General features: G+C 52.6%; 1 protein-coding gene across 6 annotated transcripts in view; it reads left to right on the top strand.

The window, feature by feature from the left end:
- Positions 1-24,986, top strand: part of LOC140399363 (retinoic acid receptor RXR-alpha-A) — a 348,218-nt gene that overhangs the window by 307,422 nt on the left and 15,810 nt on the right. For 5 of the 6 annotated variants that reach the window (XM_072488940.1, XM_072488936.1, XM_072488937.1 and 2 more), the window contains exons 5-8: positions 5,856-6,025; positions 7,730-7,859; positions 13,435-13,567; positions 16,850-16,941. In XM_072488940.1, the coding sequence (XP_072345041.1) occupies positions 5,856-6,025; positions 7,730-7,859; positions 13,435-13,567; positions 16,850-16,941 (525 nt within the window). The remainder of the gene's footprint in view (positions 1-5,855; positions 6,026-7,729; positions 7,860-13,434; positions 13,568-16,849; positions 16,942-24,986) is intronic. The other variant, XM_072488939.1, reaches the window with a different exon arrangement.

Raw genomic sequence — 24,986 nt, 5'->3', positions numbered from 1 at the left:
ATGGACAGGCATATAAACAGACTCAGTGAATGGACAGGTATATAGACCGGCTCAGTGAATGGATAGGTATATAGACAGGCTCAGTGAATGGACAGGTATATAGACCGGCTCAGTGAATGGACAGGTATATAGACAGGCTCAGTGAATGGACAGGTATATAGACAGGTATATCAACAGGCTCAGAGACTGGACAGGTATATAGACAGGCTCAGTGAATGGACAGGTACATAGACAGTCTCAGTGAATGGACAGGTATATAGACAGGCTCAGTGAATGGACAGGTATATAGACAGGCTCAGGGAATGGACAGGTATATAGACAGGCTCAGTGAATGGACAGGTATATAGACAGGCACAGTGAATGAACAGGTATATAGACAGGTATATCGACAGGCTCAGAGAATGGACAGTTATTTAGACCCGCTCAGTGAATGTACAGGTATATAGACAGGTAAATCGACAGGCTCATAGAATGGACAGGTATATAGACAGGCTCAGTGAATGGACAGCTATATAGACCGGCACAGTGAATGGACAGGTATATACACAGGCTCAGTGAATGAACAGGTATATAGACAGGTATATCGACAGGCTTAGAGAATGGACAGGTATATAGACCCGCTCAGTGAATGTACAGGTATATAGACATGTAAATCGACAGGCTCATAGAATGGACAGGTATATAGACAGGCTCAGTGGATGGACAGGTATGTAGACAGGCTCAGTGAATGGACAGGTATATAGACAGGCTCAGTGAATGGCCAGGTATATAGACAGGCTCAGTGAATGGACAGGTATATAGACAGGCTCAGTGAATGGACAGGTATATAGACAGGCTCAGTGAATGGACAGGTATATAGACCGGCTCAGTGAATGGACAGGTATATAGACAGACTCAGTGCATGGACAGGTACATAGACCGGCTCAGTGAATGGACAGGTATATAGACAGGCTCAGTGAATGGACAGGTATATAGACAGGCTCAGTGAATGGACAGGTATATAGACAGGCTCAGTGAATGGACAGGTATATAGACAGGCTCAGTGAATGGACAGGTATATAGACAGGTATATTTGCAGGCTCGTTGAATGGACAGGTGTATCGACAGGCTCAGTGAATGGACAGGTATATAGACAGGCTCAGTGAATGTACAGGTATATAGACAGGCTCAGTGAATGGACAGGTATATAGACAGGCTCAGTGAATGGACAGGTATATAGACTGGTTCAGTGAATGGACAGGTATATAGGCCAGCTCGGTGGATGGACAGGTATATCGACCGGCTCAGTGAATGGACCGGTATATAGACAGGCTCAGTGAATGGACAGGTATATAGACAGGCTCAGTGAATGGACAGGTATATAGACAGGCTCAGTGAATGGACAAGTATATAGACCGGCTCAGAGAATGGACAGGTATATAGACAGGCTCAGTGAATGGACAGGTATATAGACAGACTCAGTGAATGAACAGGTATATAGACAGGCTCAGTGAATGGACAGGTATACAGACAGGCTCAGTGAATGGACAGGTATATAGACCGGCTCAGTGAATGGACAGGTATATAGACAGGCTCAGTGAATGGACAGGTATATAGACAGGCTCAGTGAATGGACAGGTATATAGACAGGCTCAGTGAATGGACAGGTATATACACAGGCTCAGCGAATGAACAGGGATATAGACAGGTATATCGACAGGCTCAGAGAATGAACAGGTATATAGACCGGCTCAGTGAATGGACAGGTATATTCACAGGCTCAGTGAATGAACAGGTATATAGACAGGTATATCGACAGGCTTAGAGAATGGACAGGTATATAGACCCGCTCAGTGAATGGACAGGTATATAGACAGGTAAATCGACAGGCTCATAGAATGGACAGGTATATAGACAGGCTCAGTAAATGGACAGGCATATAGACAGGCTCAGTGAATGGACAGGTATATAGACCGGCTGAGTGAATGGACAGGTATATAGACAGGTATTTCGACAGGCTCCGAGAATGGACAGGTATATAGACAGGCTCAGTGAATGTACAGGTATATAGACATGCTCAGTGAATGGACAGGTATATAGACAGGTATATCGACAGGCTCAGTGAATGGACAGGTATCTAGACCGGCTGAGTGAATGGACAGGTATATAGACAGGTATTTCGACAGTCTCAGAGAATGGACAGGTATATAGACCGGCTCAATGAATGGACTGGTTTCTAGACCGGCTCAGTGAATGGACAGGTATATAGACAGGCTCAGTGAATGGACAGGTATATAGACCGGCTCAGTGAATGGACAGGTATATAGACAGGCTCAGTGAATGGACAGGTATATAGACAGGCTCAGTGAATGGACAGGTATATGGACCGGCTCAGTGAATGGACTGGTTTCTAGACCGGCTCAGTGAATGGACAGGTATATAGACAGGCTCAGTGAATGGACAGGTATATAGACCGGCTCAGTGAATGGACAGGTATATAGACAGGCTCAGTGAATGGACAGGTATATAGACAGGCTCAGTGAATGGACAGGTATATAGACAGGCTCAGTGAATGGACAGGTATATAGACAGGCTCAGTGAATGGACAGGTATATAGACAGGCTCAGTGAATGGACAGGTATATAGACAGGCTCAGTGAATGGACAGGTATATAGACAGGTATATTTGCAGGCTCGTGGAATGGACAGGTGTATCGACAGGCTCAGTGAATGGACAGGTATATAGACAGGCTCAGTGAATGTACAGGTATATAGACAGGCTCAGTGAACGGACAGGTATATAGACAGGCTCAGTGAATGGACAGGTATATAGACTGGTTCAGTGAATGGACAGGTATATAGGCCAGCTCGGTGGATGGACAGGTATATCGACCGGCTCAGTGAATGGACTGGTTTCTAGACCGGCTCAGTGAATGGACAGGTATATAGACAGGCTCAGTGAATGGACAGGTATATTGACCGGCTCAGTGAATGGACAGGTATATAGACCGGCTCAGAGAATGGACAGGTATATAGACCGGCTCAGAGAATGGACAGGTATATAGACAGGCTCAGTGAATGGACAGGTATATAGACAGACTCAGTGAATGAACAGGTATATAGACAGGCTCAGTGAATGGACAGGTATACAGACAGGCTCAGTGAATGGACAGGTATACAGACAGGCTCAGTGAATGGACAGGTATATAGACCGGCTCAGTGAATGGACAGGTATATAGACAGGCTCAGTGAATGGACAGGTATATAGACAGGCTCAGTGAATGGACAGGTATATAGACAGGCTCAGTGAATGGACAGGTATATAGACCGGCTCAGTGAATGGACTGGTTTCTAGACCGGCTCAGTGAATGGACAGGTATGTAGACCGGCTCAGTGAATGGACAGGTATATAGACAGGCTCAGTGAATGGACAGGTATATAGACAGACTCAGTGAATGGACAGGTATATAGACAGGCTCAGTGAATGGACAGGTATATAGACCGGCTCAGTGAATGGACAGGTGTATAGACAGGCTCAGTGAATGGACAGGTATATAGACAGGCTCAGTGAATGGACAGGTATATAGACAGGCTCAGTGAATGGACAGGTATATAGACCGGCTCAGTGAATGGACTGGTTTCTAGACCGGCTCAGTGAATGGACAGGTATGTAGACCGGCTCAGTGAATGGACAGGTATATAGACAGGCTCAGTGAATGGACAGGTATATAGACAGACTCAGTGAATGGACAGGTATATAGACAGGCTCAGTGAATGGACAGGTATATAGACCGGCTCAGTGAATGGACAGGTATGTAGACCGGCTCAGTGAATGGACAGGTATGTAGACAGGCTCAGTGAATGGATAGGTATATAGACAGGCTCAGTGAATGGACAGGTATGTAGACCGGCTCAGTGAATGGACAGGTATATAGACAGGCTCAGTGAATGGACAGGTATATAGACAGGCTCAGTGAATGGATAGGTATATAGACAGGCTCAGTGAATGGACAGGTATATAGACCGGCTCAGTGAATGGACTGGTTTCTAGACCGGCTCAGTGAATGGACAGGTATATAGACAGGCTCAGTGAATGGACAAGAATGTGGCGGATGGAAGACAATGTGCTGATGTGTGAAGTTGATCACATTGGTTGGAAAATTGAAAGAATAGAATTTTTGTTTGAATGTTGAGCAATTGGGGAGATGTTTTCTGGATGAATCACAAAGTGAACATATAGTAAAATGAAAGAATTGGATATTTACAACATTCTTTGCAATCACTGGTCATCTCAAAGCTCTTTCCCACCAATGAGTTATTTGTGAAGTGTAGTCGCTATTGTCATGTAGGAAATACAGCAAATTTGTGCACAGAAAGATCCCACACAGCAAAGTTAAAATGACCGATAATCTGTTTCTGTGATGTTGATTGGTGGATAGATATTGTCCAGGAGACCGGGTGATGCTCGCCTGCTCATTAAAATAATGCCCTGGGTCCACCCTCCATACAGCAAGCCTTGAGCTAGCACATGGTATATTCGCCTGTTGCAAATAGATTGCGGTGGATAACAGAGAAGAAATATTCCTCCAATAATTCAGAGCTTTGGTGAGGCCAAATCTGGTGTACTGCTTTGGTCTCATTTGCTAATCTCCTGAGCTGGCTCTTTTGCTAATTACCTTAAATCTGTGCCCTCTGCTCCCACCTTCCTATCACTGGAACGAGTTTTTCATTATATACTGTCAAAACCTTTCATATTTTTCAACAACTCCATTAAATCTGCTCCGAAATCTCTCTGTTCTTTGAACAATTGCAGGTTTGCCTGCCTCCCCACATTCCTGAAAACCCTCATCCTTGGAAACATTTGTTAAATTCTCTCCAGACCCTTTCCAAGGCCTTGATGTCTTTCAGAAATACGATGCAGTGGATTGGCCGTATTGCTTCAGCTGGGGCCTGCCAGGAATTTAATATAACCGCCTGAGCCTCTGTTTACACTGTCAGGGTTCCTGTTTCTTTTAACACTTGCCTCAAAATCTGTGATTTGTGTCTGAATTCTCGGTTATCTCTGTCCCTGCACCCTTGAAAATTGAGTTGTTTAATCTGGATTAGAACATTGGATTTTCCTGATAACGGGGGTGCAATTACTGCTCCACTGGGAACTAGGTCTTCTCCTGATCTGTGCTAAGACCTCACCTGGAGAGGCACTACATAGGTATAAGTTCCCCCGATGGAGTGAGGTAGTAATTGGCCTCGGTTCCTCCTCCTGAACACTGTCCACTGAGTCTTATTAGTGGACATGGGGTGAGAACATTGTCTTTGATGCTTTTGTGGTTGAATAGGCTTAACAAAGGATGCTGAGCAAATGCAAGCAGGCAGCACAGTCAAAAGGGAGATCAGAGCAGGTAAAAGCAAAATAAATGATGTCAATTAAAGTCAACAATATGGAAATATGGAATCAAGCCGTTCCAGAAATAATAAGAACTCTTACAACACCAGGTTAAAGTCCAACAGGTTTGTTTTGAATCACTAGCTTTCGGAGCACTGCTCCTTCCTCAGGTGAATGAAGAGGTGGGTTCCAGAAACATATATAGACAAAGTCAATGGTGCAAGACGATACTTTGAATACGAGTCTTTGCAGGTATTTAAGCCTTTACAGGTCCAGGCGGAGCAACTGGAGAGAGGGATAATCACAGGTTAAAGAGGTGTGAATTGTCTCAGTTGGTAGGATTTCGCAAGCCCAGGCCAGATGGTGGGGGTTGAATGTAATGCAAAATGAATCCTGAAATACGAATGCTGTCTGAGATATTTTCATACTGCGAGGAGGTTTCTTGGGTGACGTTGAACTGGGCCCGCAACAGTTATCCCCTTTGTCGCCTGCAGCAGTACAAGAGGAGAGACAGCGAGGTAAGGATAGGAATGAGAACGAGGTGGAGTCGACGAGCAGTGCGAATGAAGACATGCCGGTGGAGAAGATAGTGGAGGCAGAACTGGCAGTCGAGCCCAAGACAGAGACTTACATCGACTCGAATCTCAGCATGGCCAGCAGCTCGGTGAGTAGGTCTACTGCATGCCAATAAATTCCAGTGCCCACAGTGCCAACAATGCAGCTCTCCCTCAGTACTGACCCTCTGACAGTGCAGCACTCCCTCAGTACTGACCCTCTGACAGTGCAGCACTCCCTCAGTACTGACCCTCTGACAGTGCAACACTCCCTCAGTACTGACCCTCTGACAGTGCAACACTCCCTCAGTACTGACCCTCTGACAGTGCGGCGCACCCTCAGTACTGACCCTCTGACAGTGCGGCACTCCCTCAGTACTGACCCTCTGACAGTGCAGCACTCCCTCAATACTGACCCTCTGACAGTGCAGCACTCCCTCAGTACTGACCCTCTGACAGTACAGCACTCCCTCAGTACTGACCCTCTGACAGTGAGACACTCCCTCAGTACTGACCCTCTGACAGTGCGGCGCTCCCTAAGTACTGACCCCCTGGCACTGCAGCACTCCCTCAGTACTGACCCTCTGACAGTGCAGCACTCCCTCAGTACTGACCCTCTGACAGTGAGACACTCCCTCAGTACTGACCCTCTGACAGTACAGCGCTCCCTCAGTACTGACCCTCTGACAGTGAGACACTCCCTCAGTACTGACCCTCTGACAGTGCAGCACTCCCTCAGTACTGACCCTCTGACAGTGCGGCACTCCCTCAGTACTGACCCTCTGACAGTGCGGCACTCCCTCAGTACTGACCCTCTGACAGTGCGGCACTCCCTCAGTACTGACCCTCTGACAGTGCGGCACTCCCTCAGTACTGACCCTCTGACAGTGCGGCACTCCCTCAGTACTGACCCTCTGACAGTGCGGCACTCCCTCAGTACTGACCCTCTGACAGTGCAGCACTCCCTCAGTACTGACCCTCTGACAGTGCGGCACTCCCTCAGTACTGACCCTCTGACAGTGCAGCACTCCCTCAGTACTGACCCTCTGACAGTGCAGCACTCCCTCAGTACTGACCCTCTGACAGTGCGGCACTCCCTCAGTACTGACCTTTTGACAGTGCGGCACTCCATCAGTACTGACCCTCTGACAGTGCAGCACTCCCTCAGTACTGACTCTGACAGAGGCAAGTGCTGTCTCTCAAACGAGATCTGGAAAAGCCCTTTCACGTGATAGATTGAAATGTTGGAGTTGTTGGTTGCGCTCTGCTGGCCGATTCCTGTCTCAGTCATCATCCCTGAAACAGATACTCAGCTACTTTCACATTTCTGACTGTGCGCTCCTGCTTGGTAATTAGCTGCTGCTCTTCGCCCATCACCACAGTGAGGCAGCTCGAATTCGGAGGCGAGTGATGATCTAATGAACGTGTTCAGAATGAGAAATTAAAATCTGCTGTGGAAAAGCCTGGAACAAGCAGCTATCACAATCAAGCCAGGCCATTCCTGGCTGGTGCCACAAAGTGTATCTTCACTCAGATGAGTGAAATCTGGAACTCTATCCCACAAAGACTGGAGCCTGCGTGTCAGTTGGGGCCAATGATAATGTGTTCGCTTTTTGCTGGGTGATGGGATTGAGGGTTACGGACAGAATCAAGGGGCTGAATGGCCTCTTTCCCTTGTGAAATCTCAAAGACGTTATAGAACTGAAGGTTGGTTCTTGGGTTTTTTATTTTTGTGCGTTCTTGGCTTTTTGCGGTGGAGGAGTTCCTGATGCAGTGCGTGTGTAATTGTAATCTCTTCCCTCTTTCTCTGCCAGCCCAACGACCCGGTCACCAACATCTGCCAAGCAGCGGACAAGCAACTCTTCACATTGGTTGAGTGGGCCAAACGGATCCCACACTTCTCAGAGCTCCCATTGGACGACCAGGTCATTCTCTTGCGGGCAGGTAACAGCCTCTGTCTTGTTCAGATCCCACCCTGTAGCTGTTCGAACGTGGCAGTCTGTGCCATCCCACTACCCCGTAACCCCATCGGGGGCACTCTTCTGAAAATGAAAATCATTTATTGTCACAAGTAGGCTTCAATGAAGTTACTGTGAAAAGCCCCTAGTCGCCACATTCCGGCGCCTGTTCGGGGAGGCTGGTGCGGGAATTGAACCGCGCTGCTGGCCTGCCTGGGTCTGCTTTCAAAGCCAGCGATTTAGCCCTGTGCTAAACAGCCCCTCTGTCCATCCCCGCTACCCTTTGGCAGTCTGCAAAGATCCAGGTTGCACCATGGGATGGTGCAATTCACATTATGGTGCCTGGGTATCGTCACCATTGTGGGGGTTACCATTGACCAGGCTGAGCTTGACGAGCCATATTATAAATACTGTGCTACAAGAACAGGTCAGAGGCTGGGAATCCTGCGGAGAGTAACTCACCTCCTGACTCCCCCCAAAGCCTGTCCACCATCTACAAGGCACAAGTCAGGAGTGTGAGGGAATACTCTCCACTTGCCTGGATGAGCGCAGCCCCAACAACACTCAAGAAGCTCAACACCATCCAGGACAAAGCAGCCCTTTTTGATTCTGAGCTCATTACCCCAATTGAGAGGTGAGCTAAACTCAACACCTTACTTGAAGGATTATTGTTTTATAACATTCCTGTGAAGTACCTTGGGATGTGTCAAGATGTGGGAGATAATAGGATCTTGGGTCCAGAAATGGGGGAGTGGGGGAGGTTTCCAATGCGTAGTAGGCAATTTAAGGGATAAACAGACTGACGGAAAATATTCTGAGCCCGGATTCAAAGGGAATGGCCCACACCTGGCTGAGTCACATGGTCCATTCAGACTTAAACCCATTAGGGAATGCATACGTTAATTCACCTGAAACCATTAATTTCCAGGACATTCCTTCATGACCAGCCATTATCTTATTACAGAGCTGGATGACCCATTTCCCGTCAATGGAAGATTAATTGCATATGAATGGCATAGCTCTGGTCTTTGTGTAAAAGGGTGTGGACAATCGAACAGCCCATTATAGTCTGTTCCAGTCTGGACAGTCCAGAGGAGGACCTTTGTTTGGAGGGCTGGGTAGAGTATATAGAGAGAGAGAGAATCAGTTTGGAACAGAGAAAGATGTGAGCAGCCTTGAGAGTGGCCATGAACTCCGCTATACGAGAAGGATGTAAGCAGCCATCAAAGAGGTCATGAAAAAAACCGGAGAGAAGCTGTTGGAAAAGGGGGCGGGATTCTCTGACCCCCCGCCGGGTCGGAGAATTGCCGGGGGCTGGCGTGAATCCCGCCCTCGCCGTGTCCCGAAGTCTCCGCCACCAGAGATTCGGCGAGGGCGGGAATCATGCCGCGCTGGGCGGCGGGGGCGGGAATCGTGCCGCGCTGGGCGGCGGGGGCGGGAATCGTGCCGCGCTGGGCGGCGGGGGCGGGAATCATGCCGCGCTGGGCGGCGGGGGGCGGGAATCGTGCCACGCTGGGCGGCGGGGGCGGGAATCGCGCCACGCTGGGCGGCGGGGGCGGGAATCGCGCCACGCTGGGCGGCGGGGGCGGGAATCGTGCCGCGCTGGGCGGCGGGGGCGGGAATCATGCCGCGCTGGGCGGCGGGGGCGGGAATCGTGCCGCGCTGGGCGGCGGGGGCGGGAATCATGCCGCTCTGGGCGGCGGGCCCACCCCCGCCGATTCTCCAGCCCGCGATGGAATGCCTGTCCCGCCGGCGTGAATCAAACCACCTTTTGAACAGCGGGACAAGGCGGCGCGGGCGGGCTCCGGAGTCCTGGGGGGGGGGGGGGGGCGCGGGGCGATCTGGCCCCGGGGGGTGCCCCCACGGTGGCCTGGCTCGCGATCGGGGCCCATCGATCCGCTGGTGGGCCTGTGCTGTGGGGGCACTCTTTTTCTTCCGCCTTCGCCATGGTCTTCACTATGGCAGAGGCGAAAGAGACCCCCTCCCCAGCGCATGCGCGGGGATGACGTCAGCAGCCGCTGATGCTCCCGCGGATGCGTGGACCCGCGTTGCTCGGCGAAGACGTTTCGGCCCCGGCTGGCGTGGCGCCAAAGGCCTTTCCCGCCAGCCGGTGGAGCGGAAACCACTCCGGCGCGGGGCTAGCCCCTCAAGGTGAGGGTTTGGCCCCTAAAGGTGCGGAGTTCCGCACCTTTGGGGCGGCCCGACGCCGGAGTGGTTCCCGCCACTCCATCACGCCGGGACCTCCCCGCCCCGACGGGTAGGGGAGAATCCCGCCCACGGTTCTGAACAAATGTCCATAACTGAAGAAAATTGCTTCCTCAATGCAAGTGCTGTTTTGCCTGCATGTGTAAGTGGAACGAGAGTTGTATTGTCATGAAAAGTGGTGTTTGATAGGAAGTTGTGTTAAGGTTGCTGCATGTAATCTGTTAGTGTGAGAAATGAAGTAAAAGTTTAAATATTGTTTTCTTTTCTTTTGTTTGAATAAAGTTTGTTTATAAGCTAACCTTATTTCTTATATTATCGCTCCTGGAACAAATCGATCTTTCAGCATAGTCTCAAAACTTTAAAAAGTTACGCGTCTGGTTCACTCTCTTAGCCATTCTTGAGGGCTTTCCAGGCATCCGTAACAGATGCGTTACTACATTAAAGATATTATATAAATTCAAACTTATTATTGGACAATTTTTTTCCATTAAGGGGCAATTTAGCGTGGCCAATCCACCTGCCCTGCACATTTTTGGGTTGTGGGGGTGAAACCCCCGCACACACGGGGAGAATGTGCAAACTCCACACGGACAGTGACCCAGGGCCGGGATCAAACCTTATTGGACAACATTTGACACTGAGTCACATAAGAGGGTGTTAGGAAAGGTGACCAAAGGACTTCCGGTTGCGGCCATGCCTGGATAGATCGCACGTTCGGCAGCTCCTGCTGGGAACGGACTTTTGGGCTCTCTAGAGGGGCCCCAACGGCACTTGTTCGACGGCTTCCAGTGTGGGAAGGTGACAGCAAGGTCCCCCCGACAGTATATGGATTGGACCAGGAGTGGAGCGGTGGAAAAAGGGATCTTGGAGCAGCGAAAAGTGAGAGGGAGAAAAAGCAAGATGGCGGCGGGTGGAGACCAAGCAGCGTGGGCGCAGTGGTCGCAGGAGCAGCAGGAGTTTCTTAAATGCTGCTTTGAGGAGCTGAAAACCGAAATGCTGGCGCCAATGAAGGCGGCGATTGAGAAGCTAGTGGAGACCCAGAAGGCCCAAGGGGCGGCGATCTGGGAGTGCGGCAAAAAGCCTTGGAGAACGAGGACGAGATCTTGGGCCTGGCGGTGAAGGTGGAGGCGCACGAGGCGCTGCACAAGAGGTGGGCGGAAAAATTTGAGGACCTGGAGAATAGGTCGAGGAGGAAGAACCTTCGGATTCTGGGTCTCCCTGAAGGAGTGGAGGGGCCGATGCCGGGGCATATATGAGCACGATGCTCAATTCGCTGATGGGCGCGGGAGCCTTCCCGAGGCCCCTGGAGCTAGATGGGGCGCACCGGGTCCTGGCAAGGAGACCCAAGGCCAACGAGGGTAGGTAGGAGCATCATGGTTTTCGTGTGGGCGAATAAGACCCCGAGGGCGAAGAAGGTGTTTCTGGAGCGTAGCAGGGACGTAGCGCTGCCGAATCTGGGTGGCTATTATTGGGCAGCCAACGTGGCGATGATCCGTAAGTGGGTAATAGAGGGAGAGGGGGCGGCGTGGAAGAGGTTGGAGATGGCGTCCTACAGGGGCATGAGCCTGAGGGCGCTGGCGACAGCACCGCTGCCGCTCTCGCCGACAAGGTACACCACGAGTCCGGTGGTGGCGGCAACGTTGAAGATCTGGGGGCAGTGGAGACGGCATAGGGGCGAGGTGGAAACCTCGGTTTGGTCCCCGATTTGGGAGAACCATCGGTTCGTCTCGGGAAGGATGGATGGGGGGTTTCGGAGCTGGCATCGGGCAGGGATTAGAAGAATGGTGGACCTGTTTATAGATGGGACGTTTGCGAGCCTAGGGGCGCTGGAGGAGAAGTTTGGGCTACCCTCGGGAAATGCGTTCAGGTATATGCAAGTGAGGGTGTTTGTGAGGAGGCAGGTGAGGGAATTCCCGTCGCTCCCGGCACAGGGGATTCAGGACAGGGTGATTTTGGGAGTATGGGTTGGAGAAGTCAAGGTTTCGGCAATATATCAGGAGATGAAAGAAGAGGAGGAGGCCTCGGTGGAGGAGTTAAAGGGCAAGTGGGAGGAGGAGCTTGGGGAGGAGATTGATGAGGGTCTGTGGGCTGATGCCCTGAGTAGGGTTAACTCCTCTTCCTCTTGCGCCAGGCTCAGCCTAATACAATTTAAGGTTACTCATGGAGCGCATATGACAGGGGCGAGGTTGAGTAGGTTCTTTGGGATGGAGGACAGGTGTGGGAGGTGCTCGGGATGCCCGGCGAATCGCGTCCACATGTTCTGGTCGTGCCCGGCACTGGATGGGTTTTGGAGGGGTTTCGCGAGGACGGTGTCCAAGGTAGTGAAAGTCCAGGTCAAGCCGAGTTGGGGGTTGGCACTATTTGGGGTAACGGATGAGCCGGGAGTGCAGGAGGCGAAAGAGGCCGGTATCCTGGCCTTTGCGTCCCTGGTAGCCCGGCGGAGGATCTTGCTAATGCGGAAGGAGGCGAAGCCCCCCCCAGTGTGGAAGCCTGGATAAATGACATGGCAGGGTTCATCAAGTTGGAGAGGATAAAGTTTGCCTTGAGAGGGTCTGTGCAGGGGTTCCTCAGGCGGTGGCAACCGTTCCTAGACTATCTCACGGAGCGTTAGGAGGAGGTCAGCAGCAGCAGCAACCCAAGGGTGAGGGGGGGAGGTCTCTTTCGAGGAGGGTATTTGGGTGGGTGGGGGGGGTGGGATTCCCCAAGGGTACCTTTGAATGTCATATAGGGGGGTTAGTATACACGGGGGAAACCCAATGTATAAGTTTTGTATTATTTTCGATTGTTGTGTTTGTGTTCTTTTTCCTTTTGTTATGTGGGGGTGCGGGGGGTTTGTTAAAATTTTGTTGGAAAAATCTGAATAAACATATTTTTTAAAAAAAGGAAAGGTGACCAAAGGCCTGGTCAAGTGAGTAGGTTTTAAGGTGGAGAGGTTTAGAGAGGGACCCCCTTTCCCATATTCACCCACTTAATGCTTCTTCCCGTGCACACTCGGTTGTACTGAGTTGTGACTGTGTCGTGATTGCGCAAACACATCACACGCGCATAACGATGCTGATTGTGAAGTGGAGGAACGCACTGACTGATAAAAAGGGAGCAGAGTTCGCCAGAGCTGAGAAAGGGGAGCTGTAGCACAGACTGTTATAACCAGTCTTTGTGCCTGGAGCTGATGGGGAGGTCAGTCAGTCAGAAAGGTGCATTCTGGCAGGATGGTGTGGCTGGGCAGGAATGCAAGGATTTATCTCGTGGAACAAGCAGGGCTGGAGTACAGAAGTTGAGAATTCTGAGAACTGTGAGCACTGGGTATTCAGTGTGACATCTTGCCTCACTTGGCTACACCTGTATTGTGTTTTCAGGCTGGAATGAACTGCTCATTGCTTCATTTTCACATCGTTCCATCACCGTGAAAGATGGCATTCTGCTGGCAACTGGTCTCCATGTTCACAGGAACAGTGCCCACAGTGCTGGGGTGGGGGCCATCTTCGACAGGTGAGCTACTTTAATCCCTGACTTGAGGTGGGGTGGGGATGGGAGTGGATTCACTCAGTTATGGAGTAGCAGTGACACCCTGCATACTGGGTATAGGTGCAGAGTAATTCAAATTATCCACTGCAGCAGAAGGTGGTTTGGGGTTAGCTGCAGTGGGAGGGGGGGGGGGGGGGGGGGTGAAGAGTGGCTGTGGAGTGGGGGTGTGGCCGCGGCTGGGGGCATGGCCACGGCATGGGGACGTGCCCGCAGAGTGGGGCTGTGGAGTGGTGCCGCAGAGTGGGAGTGTGGCTGTGGAGTGGGGGCATGACCGCAGATTGGGGCCGCGGAGTGGGGCTGCAGAGTGGGGGTGGGGCTGCGGAGCGGGGGTGGGGCTGCGGAGCGGGGGTGGGGCTGCGGAGCGGGGGTGGGGCTGCGGAGCGGGGGTGGGGCTGCGGAGCGGGGGTGGGGCTGCGGAGCGGGGGTGGGGCTGCGGAGCGGGGGCGGGGCTGCGAAGTGGGGGCGGGGCTGCGGAGTGGGGCCGCGGAGTGGGGGTGGGGCTGAGGAGTGGGGGTGGGGCTGAGGAGTGGGGGTGGGGCTGCGGAGTGGGGGTGGGGCTGCGGCGTCGGGGCGTGTCAGCAGATTGGGGCCGCGGAGTGGGGGTGGGGCTGCGGAGTGGGGGTGGGGCTGCGGAGTGGGGGTGGGGCTGCGGAGTGGGGGTGGGGCTGCGGAGTGGGGGTGGGGCTGCGGAGTCGGGGCGTGTCAGCAGTTTGGGGCCGCGGAGTGGGGGTGGGGCTGCGGAGTGGGGGTGGGGCTGCGGAGTGGGGGTGGGGCTGCGGAGTGGGGGGTGGGGCTGTGGAGTGGGGGGTGGGGCTGCGGAGTGGGGGTGGGGCTGCGGAGTGGGGGTGGGGCTGCGGAGTCGGGGCGTGTCAGCAGATTGGGGCCGCGGAGTGGGGGTGGGGCTGCGGAGTGGGGGTGGGGCTGCGGAGTGGGGGTGGGGCTGCGGAGTGGGGGTGGGGCTGCGGAGTGGGGCCGTGTCATAGAACATAAAACATAGAAAATACAGCACAGAACAGGCCCTTTGGCCCACGATGTTGTGCCGAACCTTTGTCATAGATTAATCATAGATTATCATTGAATTTACAGTGCAGGAGGCCATTCGGCCCATTGAGTCTGCACCAGCTCTTGGAAAGAGCCCCCTACCCAAAGTCAACACCTCCACCCAACACCAAGGGCAATTTTGGACACTAAGGGCAATTTATCATTGGCCAATTCACCTCACCTGCACGTCTTTGGACTGTGGGAGGAAACCGGAGCACCCGGAGGAAACCCACGCAGACACGGGGAGGACGTGCAGACTCCGCACATACAGTGACCCAAGCCGGAATCGAACCTGGGACCCTGGAGCTGTGAAGCATTGTGCTATCCACAATGCTACCGTGCTGCCCTTAAGAACAAATAAATCTACACTATATCATTTTACCGTAATCCATGTACCTATCCAATAGCTGCTTGAAGGTCCCTAATGTTTCCGACTCAACTACTTCCACAGGCAGTGCATTCCATGCCCCACTACTCTCTGGGTAAAGAACCTACCTCTGACATCCCTCCTATATCTTCCACCTTTCACCTTAAATTTATGTCCCCTTGTAATGGTCTGTTCCACCCGGGGAAAAAGTCTCTGACTGTCTACTCTATATATTCCCCTGATCATCTTATAAACCTCTATCAAGTCGCCCCTCATCCTGTCCGCGGGGTGGGGCCGTGTCCGCGGGGTGGGGCCGTGTCCGCGGGGTGGGGCCGTGTCCGCGGGGTGGGGCCGTGTCCGCGGGGTGGGGCCGTGTCCGCGGGGTGGGGCCGTGTCCGCGGGGTGGGGCCGTGTCCGCGGGGTGGGGCCGTGTCCGCGGGGTGGGGCCGTGTCCGCGGGGTGGGGCCGTGTCCGCGGGGTGGGGCCGTGTCCGCGGGGTGGGGCCGTGTCCGCGGGGTGGGGCCGTGTCCGCGGGGTGGGGGTGTGGCTGCGGAGTGGGGGTGGGTGTGGAGTGGGGGTGTGGCTGCGGAGTGGGGGTGGGTGCGGAGTGGGGGTGTGGCTGCGGGGTGGGGGTGGGTGCGGAGTGGGGGTGTGGCTGCGGAGTGGGGGTGTGGCTGCGGAGTGGGGGTGTGGCTGCGGAGTGGGGGTGGGTGCGGAGTGGGGGTGTGGCTGCGGAGTGGGGGTGGGTGCGGAGTGGGGGTGTGGCTGCGGGGTGGGGGTGGAGTGGGAGTGTGGCTGCGGAGTGGGGGTGTGGCTGCGGAGTGGGGGTGGGGGTGGCGTGGGGGTGTGGCTGCGGAGTGGGGGTGGGTGTGGAGTGGGGGTGTGGCTGCGGAGTGGGGGTGGGAGTGGGGGTGGGGGTGTGGCTGTGGAGTGGGGGTGTGGCTGCGGAGTGGGACCGTGGAGTGGGGGTGTGGCCGCGGAGTGGGGGTGGGTGTGGAGTGGGAGTGTGGCTGCGGAGTGGGGGTGTGGCTGCGGAGTGGGGGTGTGGCTGCGGAGTGGGGGTGGGGGTGGCGTGGGGGTGGGTGTGGAGTGGGGGTGGGTGTGGCGTGGGGGTGGGTGTGGCGTGGGGGTGGGTGTGGCGTGGGGGTGGGTGTGGCGTGGGTGTGGCGTGGTGGTGGCGTGGGGGTGGGGGTGGCGTGGGGGTGGGTGTGGCGTGGGGGTGGGTGTGGCGTGGAGGTGGGTGTGGCGTGGGGGTGGGTGTGGAGTGGGGGGGGTGTGGCGTGGGGGTGGGTGTGGCGTGGGGTGGGTGTGGAGTGGGGGTGGGTGTGGCGTGGGGGTGGGTGTGGAGTGGGGGTGGGTGTGGAGTGGGGGGGGTGGAGTGGGGGGGTGAGGGGGTGGATCGGGAAGGGATTTGGAGTTGGGGAAATGTTTTTTTTAATCATTTAGAATACCCAATTTTTTTTTTTCCAATTAAGGGGCAATTTAGCGCGGCCAATCCACCTACCCTGCAAATCTTTGGGTTGTGGGGGTGAGACCCACGCAGACACGGGGAGAATGTGCAAACTCCACACGGACAGTGACCCGGGACCGGGATTCGAACCCAGGTCCTCGGCGCCGCAGTCCCAGTGCTAACCACTGCGCCACATGCCGCCCCTCGGGAAATGGGGTTTTGTGGGATCTGGGGGCAAGGAGGAAAATGGGAGCTGTGCAGTATTTGGACAGGCTTTAACCGAAAGCCATGGATTTTGGTTTGAATCTGGAAGCTGAGATCGATCCTTATTGAAATAATCTCTGGAGATTTCAGCTGTCTTTTATTCTGAAACTTTAATCTTTTCCAGAGTTCTGACAGAGCTTGTTTCTAAAATGCGTGATATGCAAATGGACAAGACCGAGTTGGGCTGTTTGCGAGCTATCGTACTCTTCAACCCAGGTATGGGGACATCAATACTCCTAATTTCCACTGCTCTTGTCTTGGTGAATTTACATATTCAACATCTGTGGCTTTAGTCTGTTATCTAGAGCAGCGTGTCTGCAATTGTAGCTGGATTGATATTCTGTATTATTTATCATTAATTCCTGTTATAATCCTTGGCCCCAAGGGTTTGGTAAAATCCCGATAGGGTCCAACAATGTTTGGTTTAAATGAGGCAAGTTGGAGATTTAAAAGGATTTGTTGATGGGATGTGGGTGTGGCTGGGTCAGCATTTATTGTAGGCCAGACCGGGTAAGGACGGCAGATTTCCTTCCCTAAAGTGACCCAGATGGGTTTTTACGACAATCGACAATGGGCATCATTAGACCTTTAATTCCAGATTTTTATTGAATTTAAATTTCACCATCTGCAGTGGTGGGATTCGGACTTGGGATCCCAGAGCGTTACTCTGGGTCTCTGCTTTACTAGTCCACCGACAATACCACTATGCCACTGCATTCCTTGTAAGTCACTTGCGGAGAGAATAGAATCATAAAATCATAGAATTTACAGTGGAGAAGGAGGCCATTCGGCCCATCGAGTCCGCACCGGCCCTTGGAAAGAGCACCTTACCCAAGCCCACACCTCCACCCTATCCCCGTAACCCAGTAACCCCACCCAACCTTTTTAAACACGAAGGGCAATTTATCACGGCCAATCCACCTAACCTGCACAGCTTTGGACTGTGTGAGGAAACCGGAGCACCCGGAGGAAACCCACGCAGACACGGGGAGGATGTGCAGACTCCGCACAGACAGTGACCCAAGCCGGAATCGAACCTGGGACCCTGGAGCTGTGAAGCAATTGTGCTAACCACTATGCTATCGCGCTGGGGCAATAAGGGTTAAAATCCTAGGTTATTCATATTAATAATAATAATCTTTATTATTACAAAGAACATTACAGCACAGGAACAGGCCCTTCAGCCCTTCAAGCCTGTACTGATCACAAGTAGGCTAGCATAAACACTGCAATTATGTGGCTGACTGCTGCAGTCCTGTTTTTAAAAATCCTGGTTTGAAAGACAGCAAGGTATTTTGTGAGTCAGAGGTGCAATTAAAGCATCATAAAAGTTGGAGCTAATGGATTTTTGTTTATATTAAGAGGGTTTCCTGGGAATAGTTAATTAGAGACAGTGGACTGGATTCTCCGATTTCCAGACTAGGAGCTGACCGGCGTGGGAACAGTGGCTTTATATACCGGTACAAATGGTGCAAAAGCTGCAGCGATCCTCCGTGCAGTGGGGGGCTAGCAGGTACGTCGAGTATATCCTCCGTGCAGTGGGGGGCTAGCAGGTACGTCGAGTATATCCTCCGTGCAGTGGGGGGCTAGCAGGTACGTCGAGTATATCCTCCGTGCAGTGGGGGGCTAGCAGGTACGTCGAGTATATCCTCCGTGCAGTGGGGGGCTAGCAGGTACGTCGAGTATATCCTCCGTGCAGTGGGGGGCGAGCAGGCACGTCGAGTATATCCTCCGTGCAGTGGGGGGCTAGCAGGTACGTCGAGTATATCCTCCGTGCAGTGGGGGGCTAGCAGGTACGTCGAGTATATCCTCCGTGCAGTGGGGGGCTAGCAGGCACGTCGAGTATATCCCCCGGCTCTAGCTGCCGATATGGCCGGAGACTTGCTGGGTTCGTGGCCGCGCCTTGCAACATGGCGCAGACTGCGCGTGGACACGGCCTGCCAAGTAGTGCCCACATTTGGCCAGGCTCGACACCCCCGGACCACCCACCCACCAGTGCCCCCAGCCCCTGCCAAAGCCCCCTCTGCTTGCGGATCAGCTCCTACCCAACTGGTCCGCAGCGGCCTCTCCGAAGGGACAGCCCCTGCCAAAGCCCCCTCTGCTTGCGGATCAGCTCCTACCCAACTGGTCCGCAGCGGGGCCTCTCCGAAGGGGAAAGGGAGAGGTTCCCAGAGGGAGAAGGGACAGGGAGAGGTCCCAGTGGAAAGGGACAGGGAGAGTGTCCCAGGCGGGGAGAAGGGACAGGAGAGGGGGACAGGTGAGAGGTCCCAGAGGGAGAAGTGGACAGGGAGAGGTTCCCAGAGGGAGGAAGGGACAGGGAGAGGTCCCCCAGAGGGAGAAGGGACAGGGAGAGGTCCCAGAGGGAGAAGGGACTGGGAGAGGTCCCAGAGGGAGAAGGGACTGGGAGAGGTCCCAGAGGGAGAAGGGACAGGGAGAGGTCCCAGAGGGAGAAGGGACAGGGAGAGGTCCCAGAGGGAGAAGGGACAGGGAGAGGTCCCAGAGGGAGAAGGGACAGGGAGAGGTCCCAGAGGGAGAAGGGACAGGGAGAGGTCCCAGAGGGAGAAGGGACAAGGAGAGGTCCCCGAGGGAGAAGGGACAGGGAGATGTCCCAGAGGGAGAAGGGACAGGGGGAGAGGTCCCAGAGGGAGAAGGGACAGGGAGAGGTCCCAGAGGGAGAAGGGACAGGGGGAGAGGTCCCAGAGGGAGAAGGGACTGGGAGAGGTCCCAGAGGGTGAAGGGACAGGGAGAGGTCCCAGAGGGAGAAGGGACTGGGAGAGGTCCCAGAGGGAGAAGGGACTGGGAGAGGTCCCAGAGGGAGAAGGGACAGGGAGAGGTGCCAGAGGGAGAAGGGACAGGGAGAGGTCCCAGAGGGAGAAGGGACTGGGAGAGGTCCCAGAGGGAGAAGGGACAGGGAGAGGTCCCAGAGGGAGAAGGGACAGGGAGAGGTCCCAGAGGGAGAAGGGACAGGGAGAGGTCCCAGAGGGAGAAGGGACAGGGAGAGGTCCCAGAGGGAGAAGGAACTGGGAGAGGTCCCAGAGGGAGAAGGGACAGGGAGAGGTCCCAGAGGGAGAAGGGACTGGGAGAGGTCCCAGAGGGAGAAGGGAGAGGGAGAAGGGACTGGGAGAGGTCCCAGAGGGAGAAGGGACAGGGAGAGGTCCCAGAGGGAGAAGGGACAGGGAGAGGTCCCAGAGGGAGAAGGGACAGGGAGAGGTCCCAGAGGGAGAAGGGACAGGGAGAGGTCCCAGAGGGAGAAGGGACAGGGAGAGGTCCCAGAGGGAGAAGGGACTGGGAGAGGTCCCAGAGGGAGAAGGGACAGGGAGAGGTCCCAGAGGGAGAAGGGACAGGGGGAGTTCTCAGTTAAGGAGACAGAGAAGCTGCGAAAGTTACAAAGCTTTAACCAGAACAGAAGTCAGAAATGAACAAGTAGGATTAGCAATATTCAAATATCATAGAATTCAAACTGAGAGCCTGCCGTTTCCCCCACACCCTTTTAAACTCTGAATACATCAACAGTAAAATAATCTTTCTCTGATCAGCCAACGGTAGTGCAGATATGTTAAAGTTTTCTTCAGAAACATCTTGACCAGCTTGTATTTCTATTTTGTACCAAGGTTTTTAAAATGTCCTGGTGTCAGTACAAAACAATCCTCTGGCTGTCTTCCCTCTTTCGCATATGGATTCATATTAGTCACACCAAACGCCGCAGATAGCTTCCTGCCAGGTCTCTCATGGGATTTCCCTTACACTGGGCGGCACGGTAGCACAATGGTTGCACTGTTGCTTCACAGCTCCAGGGTCCCAGATTTGATTCCACAGCCTTGGGTCACTGCCTGTGTGGAGTCTGCACGTTCTCCCCGGGTCTGCATGTGTTTCCTCCCACAGTCCAAAGATGTGCGGGTTCGGTGGATTTACCATGCTAAATTTCCTTTAGTGTCCCAAAAGGTTGGGTGGGGTTACTGGGTTATGGGGATGGGGTGCGGGGGGGAGGTGTGGGCTGAAGTAGGGGTGCTCTTTCCAAGGGCTGGGGCACACTTGATGGGCCTTCTGCACTGTAAATTCTATGATTCTCTGTCAACCGAAACACGCCTTCAATGATCCGTTTATGTTGTCTATGGAAACTGTATATTTGACAGACTACTCGCTTTAAAATATCTTCTTCACTTAGTTCTTCCATAACAGATTTTTTGTTTTGTTGTTTTGATCAACACCAGATGAAAGCTTTGTCTGCAGTGATATTCTAGTTTATCGGAGATCGTCTTGCACACATTCATATTCTTCTCTCTGACACTTTCTTTCATGATTTCATCCAAATGTTTATTTACTCTCTTAATTTCCAATTCTTTTCCAAGGTTATTAATCTTTTCATCAGAATGGAGCCTGCCCGGGAAGTTCAGTTATCTTTGTTTCAGAGTCATCGATGGAACCTTTATACAAGCTTACCAACATCACATGGCTATTCAGTTCACCCTGGAACCTTTCTCCCATGTCTGCTCCTCAAATTCAACTCGTTAAATCCTCAGACTGTTCCTTAAACCTTACTTTGTCAGTGTTTAGACTCCGGATGTGCTGTTCCAAAGAGCACATCTCATCTTTCTCCAGACTGCATTGAAGTTAAAGAATTTCATTGTTCTTCCGCAGCAAAGTTCCCGTCGTTCCTTAGCCTGGGTTTGGATTGATTAGCAATGTCCTTTCCTGCTCAAGGCTCTTCTCACAATATTTAATGGAGTCATCTGATAGTTGAAATTCATCAAGTTTTAATTGAGGATCTATCTTTGTTGAATTTGCTTCTACAAGTTTATCATTTAGACATTTCTCATGTTCTGCGGATTGGCCTGGAGTCTCCGGAAATTGAAGATCGGGGGCGGCACAGTGGTTAGCACCGCTGCCCCATGGGGCTGAGGAACCGGCTTCGATCGGGGGCGGCACAGTGGTTAGCACCGCTGCCTCATGGGGCTGAGGAACCGGCTTCGATCGGGGGCGGCACAGTGGTTAGCACCGCTGCCCCATGGGGCTGAGGAACCGGCTTCGATCGGGGGCGGCACAGTGGTTAGCACCGCTGCCCCATGGGGCTGAGGAACCGGCTTCGACCGGGGGCGGCACAGTGGTTAGCACCGCTGCCTCATGGGGCTGAGGAACCGGCTTCGATCCCGGTTCTGGATCACATTCTCCCCGTGTCTGCATGGGTCTCACCTCCCCCCCAACCAAAAAAGATGTGCAGGGTAGGTGGATTGGCCACGCTAAACTGCCGCTTAATTGGAAATATTTTTTAAAAAAAGATGTGAAAAAAGAAAAGAAGAAACAAAAAGAACAATCCGCAGAGGAACAGGCCCTTCGGCCCTCCCAGCCTGCGCCGGCCACGTGTCCTACCCAGACCAACCGCCTGTATCCTTCTGTACCCCGTCTGTTCATGGGCCTATCCAGATAAGCCTTAAAGGTCGCTAACGTATCTGCCTCAGCCACCTCACTGGGCCGTGCATTCCAGGCCACCACCACCCTCTGTGTAAAAAACTTCCCCGCACATCTCCACTGAACCTCCCCCCCCCCCTCACCTTGAACCTGTGCCCCCTTGTAATTGTCATTTCCGGCCTCGGGAAAAATCCTCCAACTGTTCACCCTATCTAGGCCCCTAATAATTTTATAAACTTCTATCAAGTCGCCTCTCAGCCTCCGTCTCTCTGGGGAGAACAATCCCAGTTTATTCAATCTCTCCTCATAGCTAATACCCTGCATACCAGGCAACATCCCGGTAAACCTTTTCTGCACTCTCTCCAAAGCCTCCACGTCCTTCTGGTAGTGCGGTAACCAGAATTGGACACAGTATTCCAAATGTGGCCTAACCAACATTCTATATAACTGTAACATAATTTCTGAGCTTTTGTACTCTGTACCCCGTCCTATGAAGGCAAGCAGGCCGTATGCTTTCTTTATCATCATTTCCCCCTGTGCTGCCACTTTTAAGGATCTGTGGACCTGCACGCCCAGATCTCTCTGTCTCTCTGCTCCTGATGGTTCTGCCGTTTATTTTATAGATCCCACCTGAATTGGTTCTACCAAAATGCATCACCTCGCATTTGTCCGGGTTAAATTCCATCTGCCATTTCTCTGCCCAATTTTGCAGCCTATCTATATCCTGCTGTATTCTGTGACAATCTTCATCACTATCCACAACTCCTGCAATCTTAGTATCATCCGCAAACTTGCTAATCAGATTCGCTGCGTTTTCTTCCAAGTCATTTATATATATTACAAAGAGCAGAGGTCCCAGAACTGATCCCTGCGGAACACCACTAGTTACAGACCTCCATTCGGAAAAACACCCTTCCACTGCTACCCTCTGTCTTCTATGGCCAAGCCAGTTCTGGATCCATCCAGCCAGTTCACCCCTGACCCCATGTGATCTAATCTTTTGCACCAGCCTGCCATGAGGGACCTTGTCAAATGCTTCACTAAAGTCCATGTAGACAACATCCACAGCCCTTCCCTCATCAATCATTTTTGTCACCTCCTCAAAAAATTCAGTTAAACGTGTGACATGACCTTCCTCGTACAAACCCAAAAATTGAAGATCAATTGGGGGAAAATCATTTGGGCCACTTAAAAAACATTTCTTTGAACATTTCTCTTTACCAGATTTGAAAGTATTGAAAGTGGAGAGTGCTGACAGTCCTATTGGGTAATGAGTCTTTTTGCTGTAATTTGCTCAGGAAGACTGTGCGTCACAAGGGTGGAGGTGTTGGCCAATGAATGGTGGAGGGGCAGGTCACGTGATAAAATCTCCAGGACTATATTAATCACAGTTGGCAACCTTAATTATCCTATTTCCTGTGACTGACGCTGAATTGACTGTTCCCATTTTTCATTATCAAACTTGTCTTTTGTGCGTGAAAGTTGGTCCTCTGCCCTTCAATTGTGCGTGAAAGTTGGTTCCTTCAATGCCTCCTAATCGGCAGCAAGCTTGCCCTGTTTGGCCATAGTAATTATTGGGAGTTTGGCAATTAGGCAGCTGCTGTAACACGGTTGTCACCAGGTGTCACCAGGTCTAGATGTTGAGTCTGGAGAAGGGGGTGTAGATAGCCTGGGTCACATTGAGATCCAAAAAGAAGAGGTGGTGGGTGTCTTAAAAAATATTAAGGTAGATACGTCCCCAGGGCCTGATGAGATCTACCCCAGAATACTGAAGGAGGCTGGAAAGGAAATTGCTGAGGCCTTGACGGAAATCTTTGGATCCTCGCTGTCTTCGGGGGATGTCCCGGAGGACTGGAGAATAGCCAATGTTGTTCCTCTGTTTAAGAAGGGTAGCAAGGATAATCCAGGGAACTACAGGCCGGTGAGCCTTACTTCAGTGGTAGGGAAATTACTGGAGAGAATTCTTCGAGACAGGATCTACTCCCATTTGGAAGCAAATGGACGTATTAGTGAGAGGCAGCACGGTTTTGTGAAGGGGAGGTCGTGTCTCACTAACTTGATAGAGTTTTTTGAGGAGGTCACTAAGATGATTGATGCAGGTAGGGCAGTGGATGTTGTCTACATGGACTTCAGTAAGGCCTTTGACAAGGTCCCTCATGGTAGACTAGTACAAAAGCTGAAGTCACACGGGATCAGGGGTGAGCTGGCAAGGTGGATACAGAACTGGCTAGGCCATAGAAGGCAGAGAGTAGCAATGGAAGGATGCTTTTCTAATTGGAGGGCTGTGACCAGTGGTGTTCCACAGGGATCAGTGCTGGGGCCGTTGCTCTTTGTAGTATATATAAATGATTTGGAGGAAAATGTAACTGGTCTGATTAGTAAGTTTGCAGACGACACAAAGGTTGGTGGAATTGCGGATAGCGATGAGGACTGTCGGAGGATACAGCAGGATTTAGATTGTTTGGAGACTTGGGCGGAGAGATGGCAGATGGAGTTTAATCCGGACAAATTAATGCAGGTAGGGAATATACGGTGAATGGTAGAACCCTCAAGAGTATTGAAAGTCAAAGAGATCTAGGAGTACAGGTCCACAGGTCACTGAAAGGGGCAACACAGGTCGAGAAGGTAGTCAAGAAGGCATACGGCATGCTTGCCTTCATTGGCCGGGGCATTGAGTATAAGAATTGGCAAGTCATGTTGCAGCTATATAGAACCTTAGTTAGGCCACACTTGGAGTATAGTGTTCAATTCTGGTCGCCACACTACCAGAAGGATGTGGAGGCTTTAGAGAGGGTGCAGAAGAGATTTACCAGAATGTTGCCTGGTATGGAGGGCATTAGCTATGAGGAGCGGTT

Source organism: Scyliorhinus torazame, chromosome 22, assembly GCF_047496885.1.
Source record: "Scyliorhinus torazame isolate Kashiwa2021f chromosome 22, sScyTor2.1, whole genome shotgun sequence".
In the NCBI taxonomy this organism is placed as follows: domain Eukaryota; kingdom Metazoa; phylum Chordata; class Chondrichthyes; order Carcharhiniformes; family Scyliorhinidae; genus Scyliorhinus; species Scyliorhinus torazame.
The sequence above is the reverse complement of the archived record's forward strand: the minus strand, read 5'-3'. Positions and strand labels throughout refer to the sequence as shown.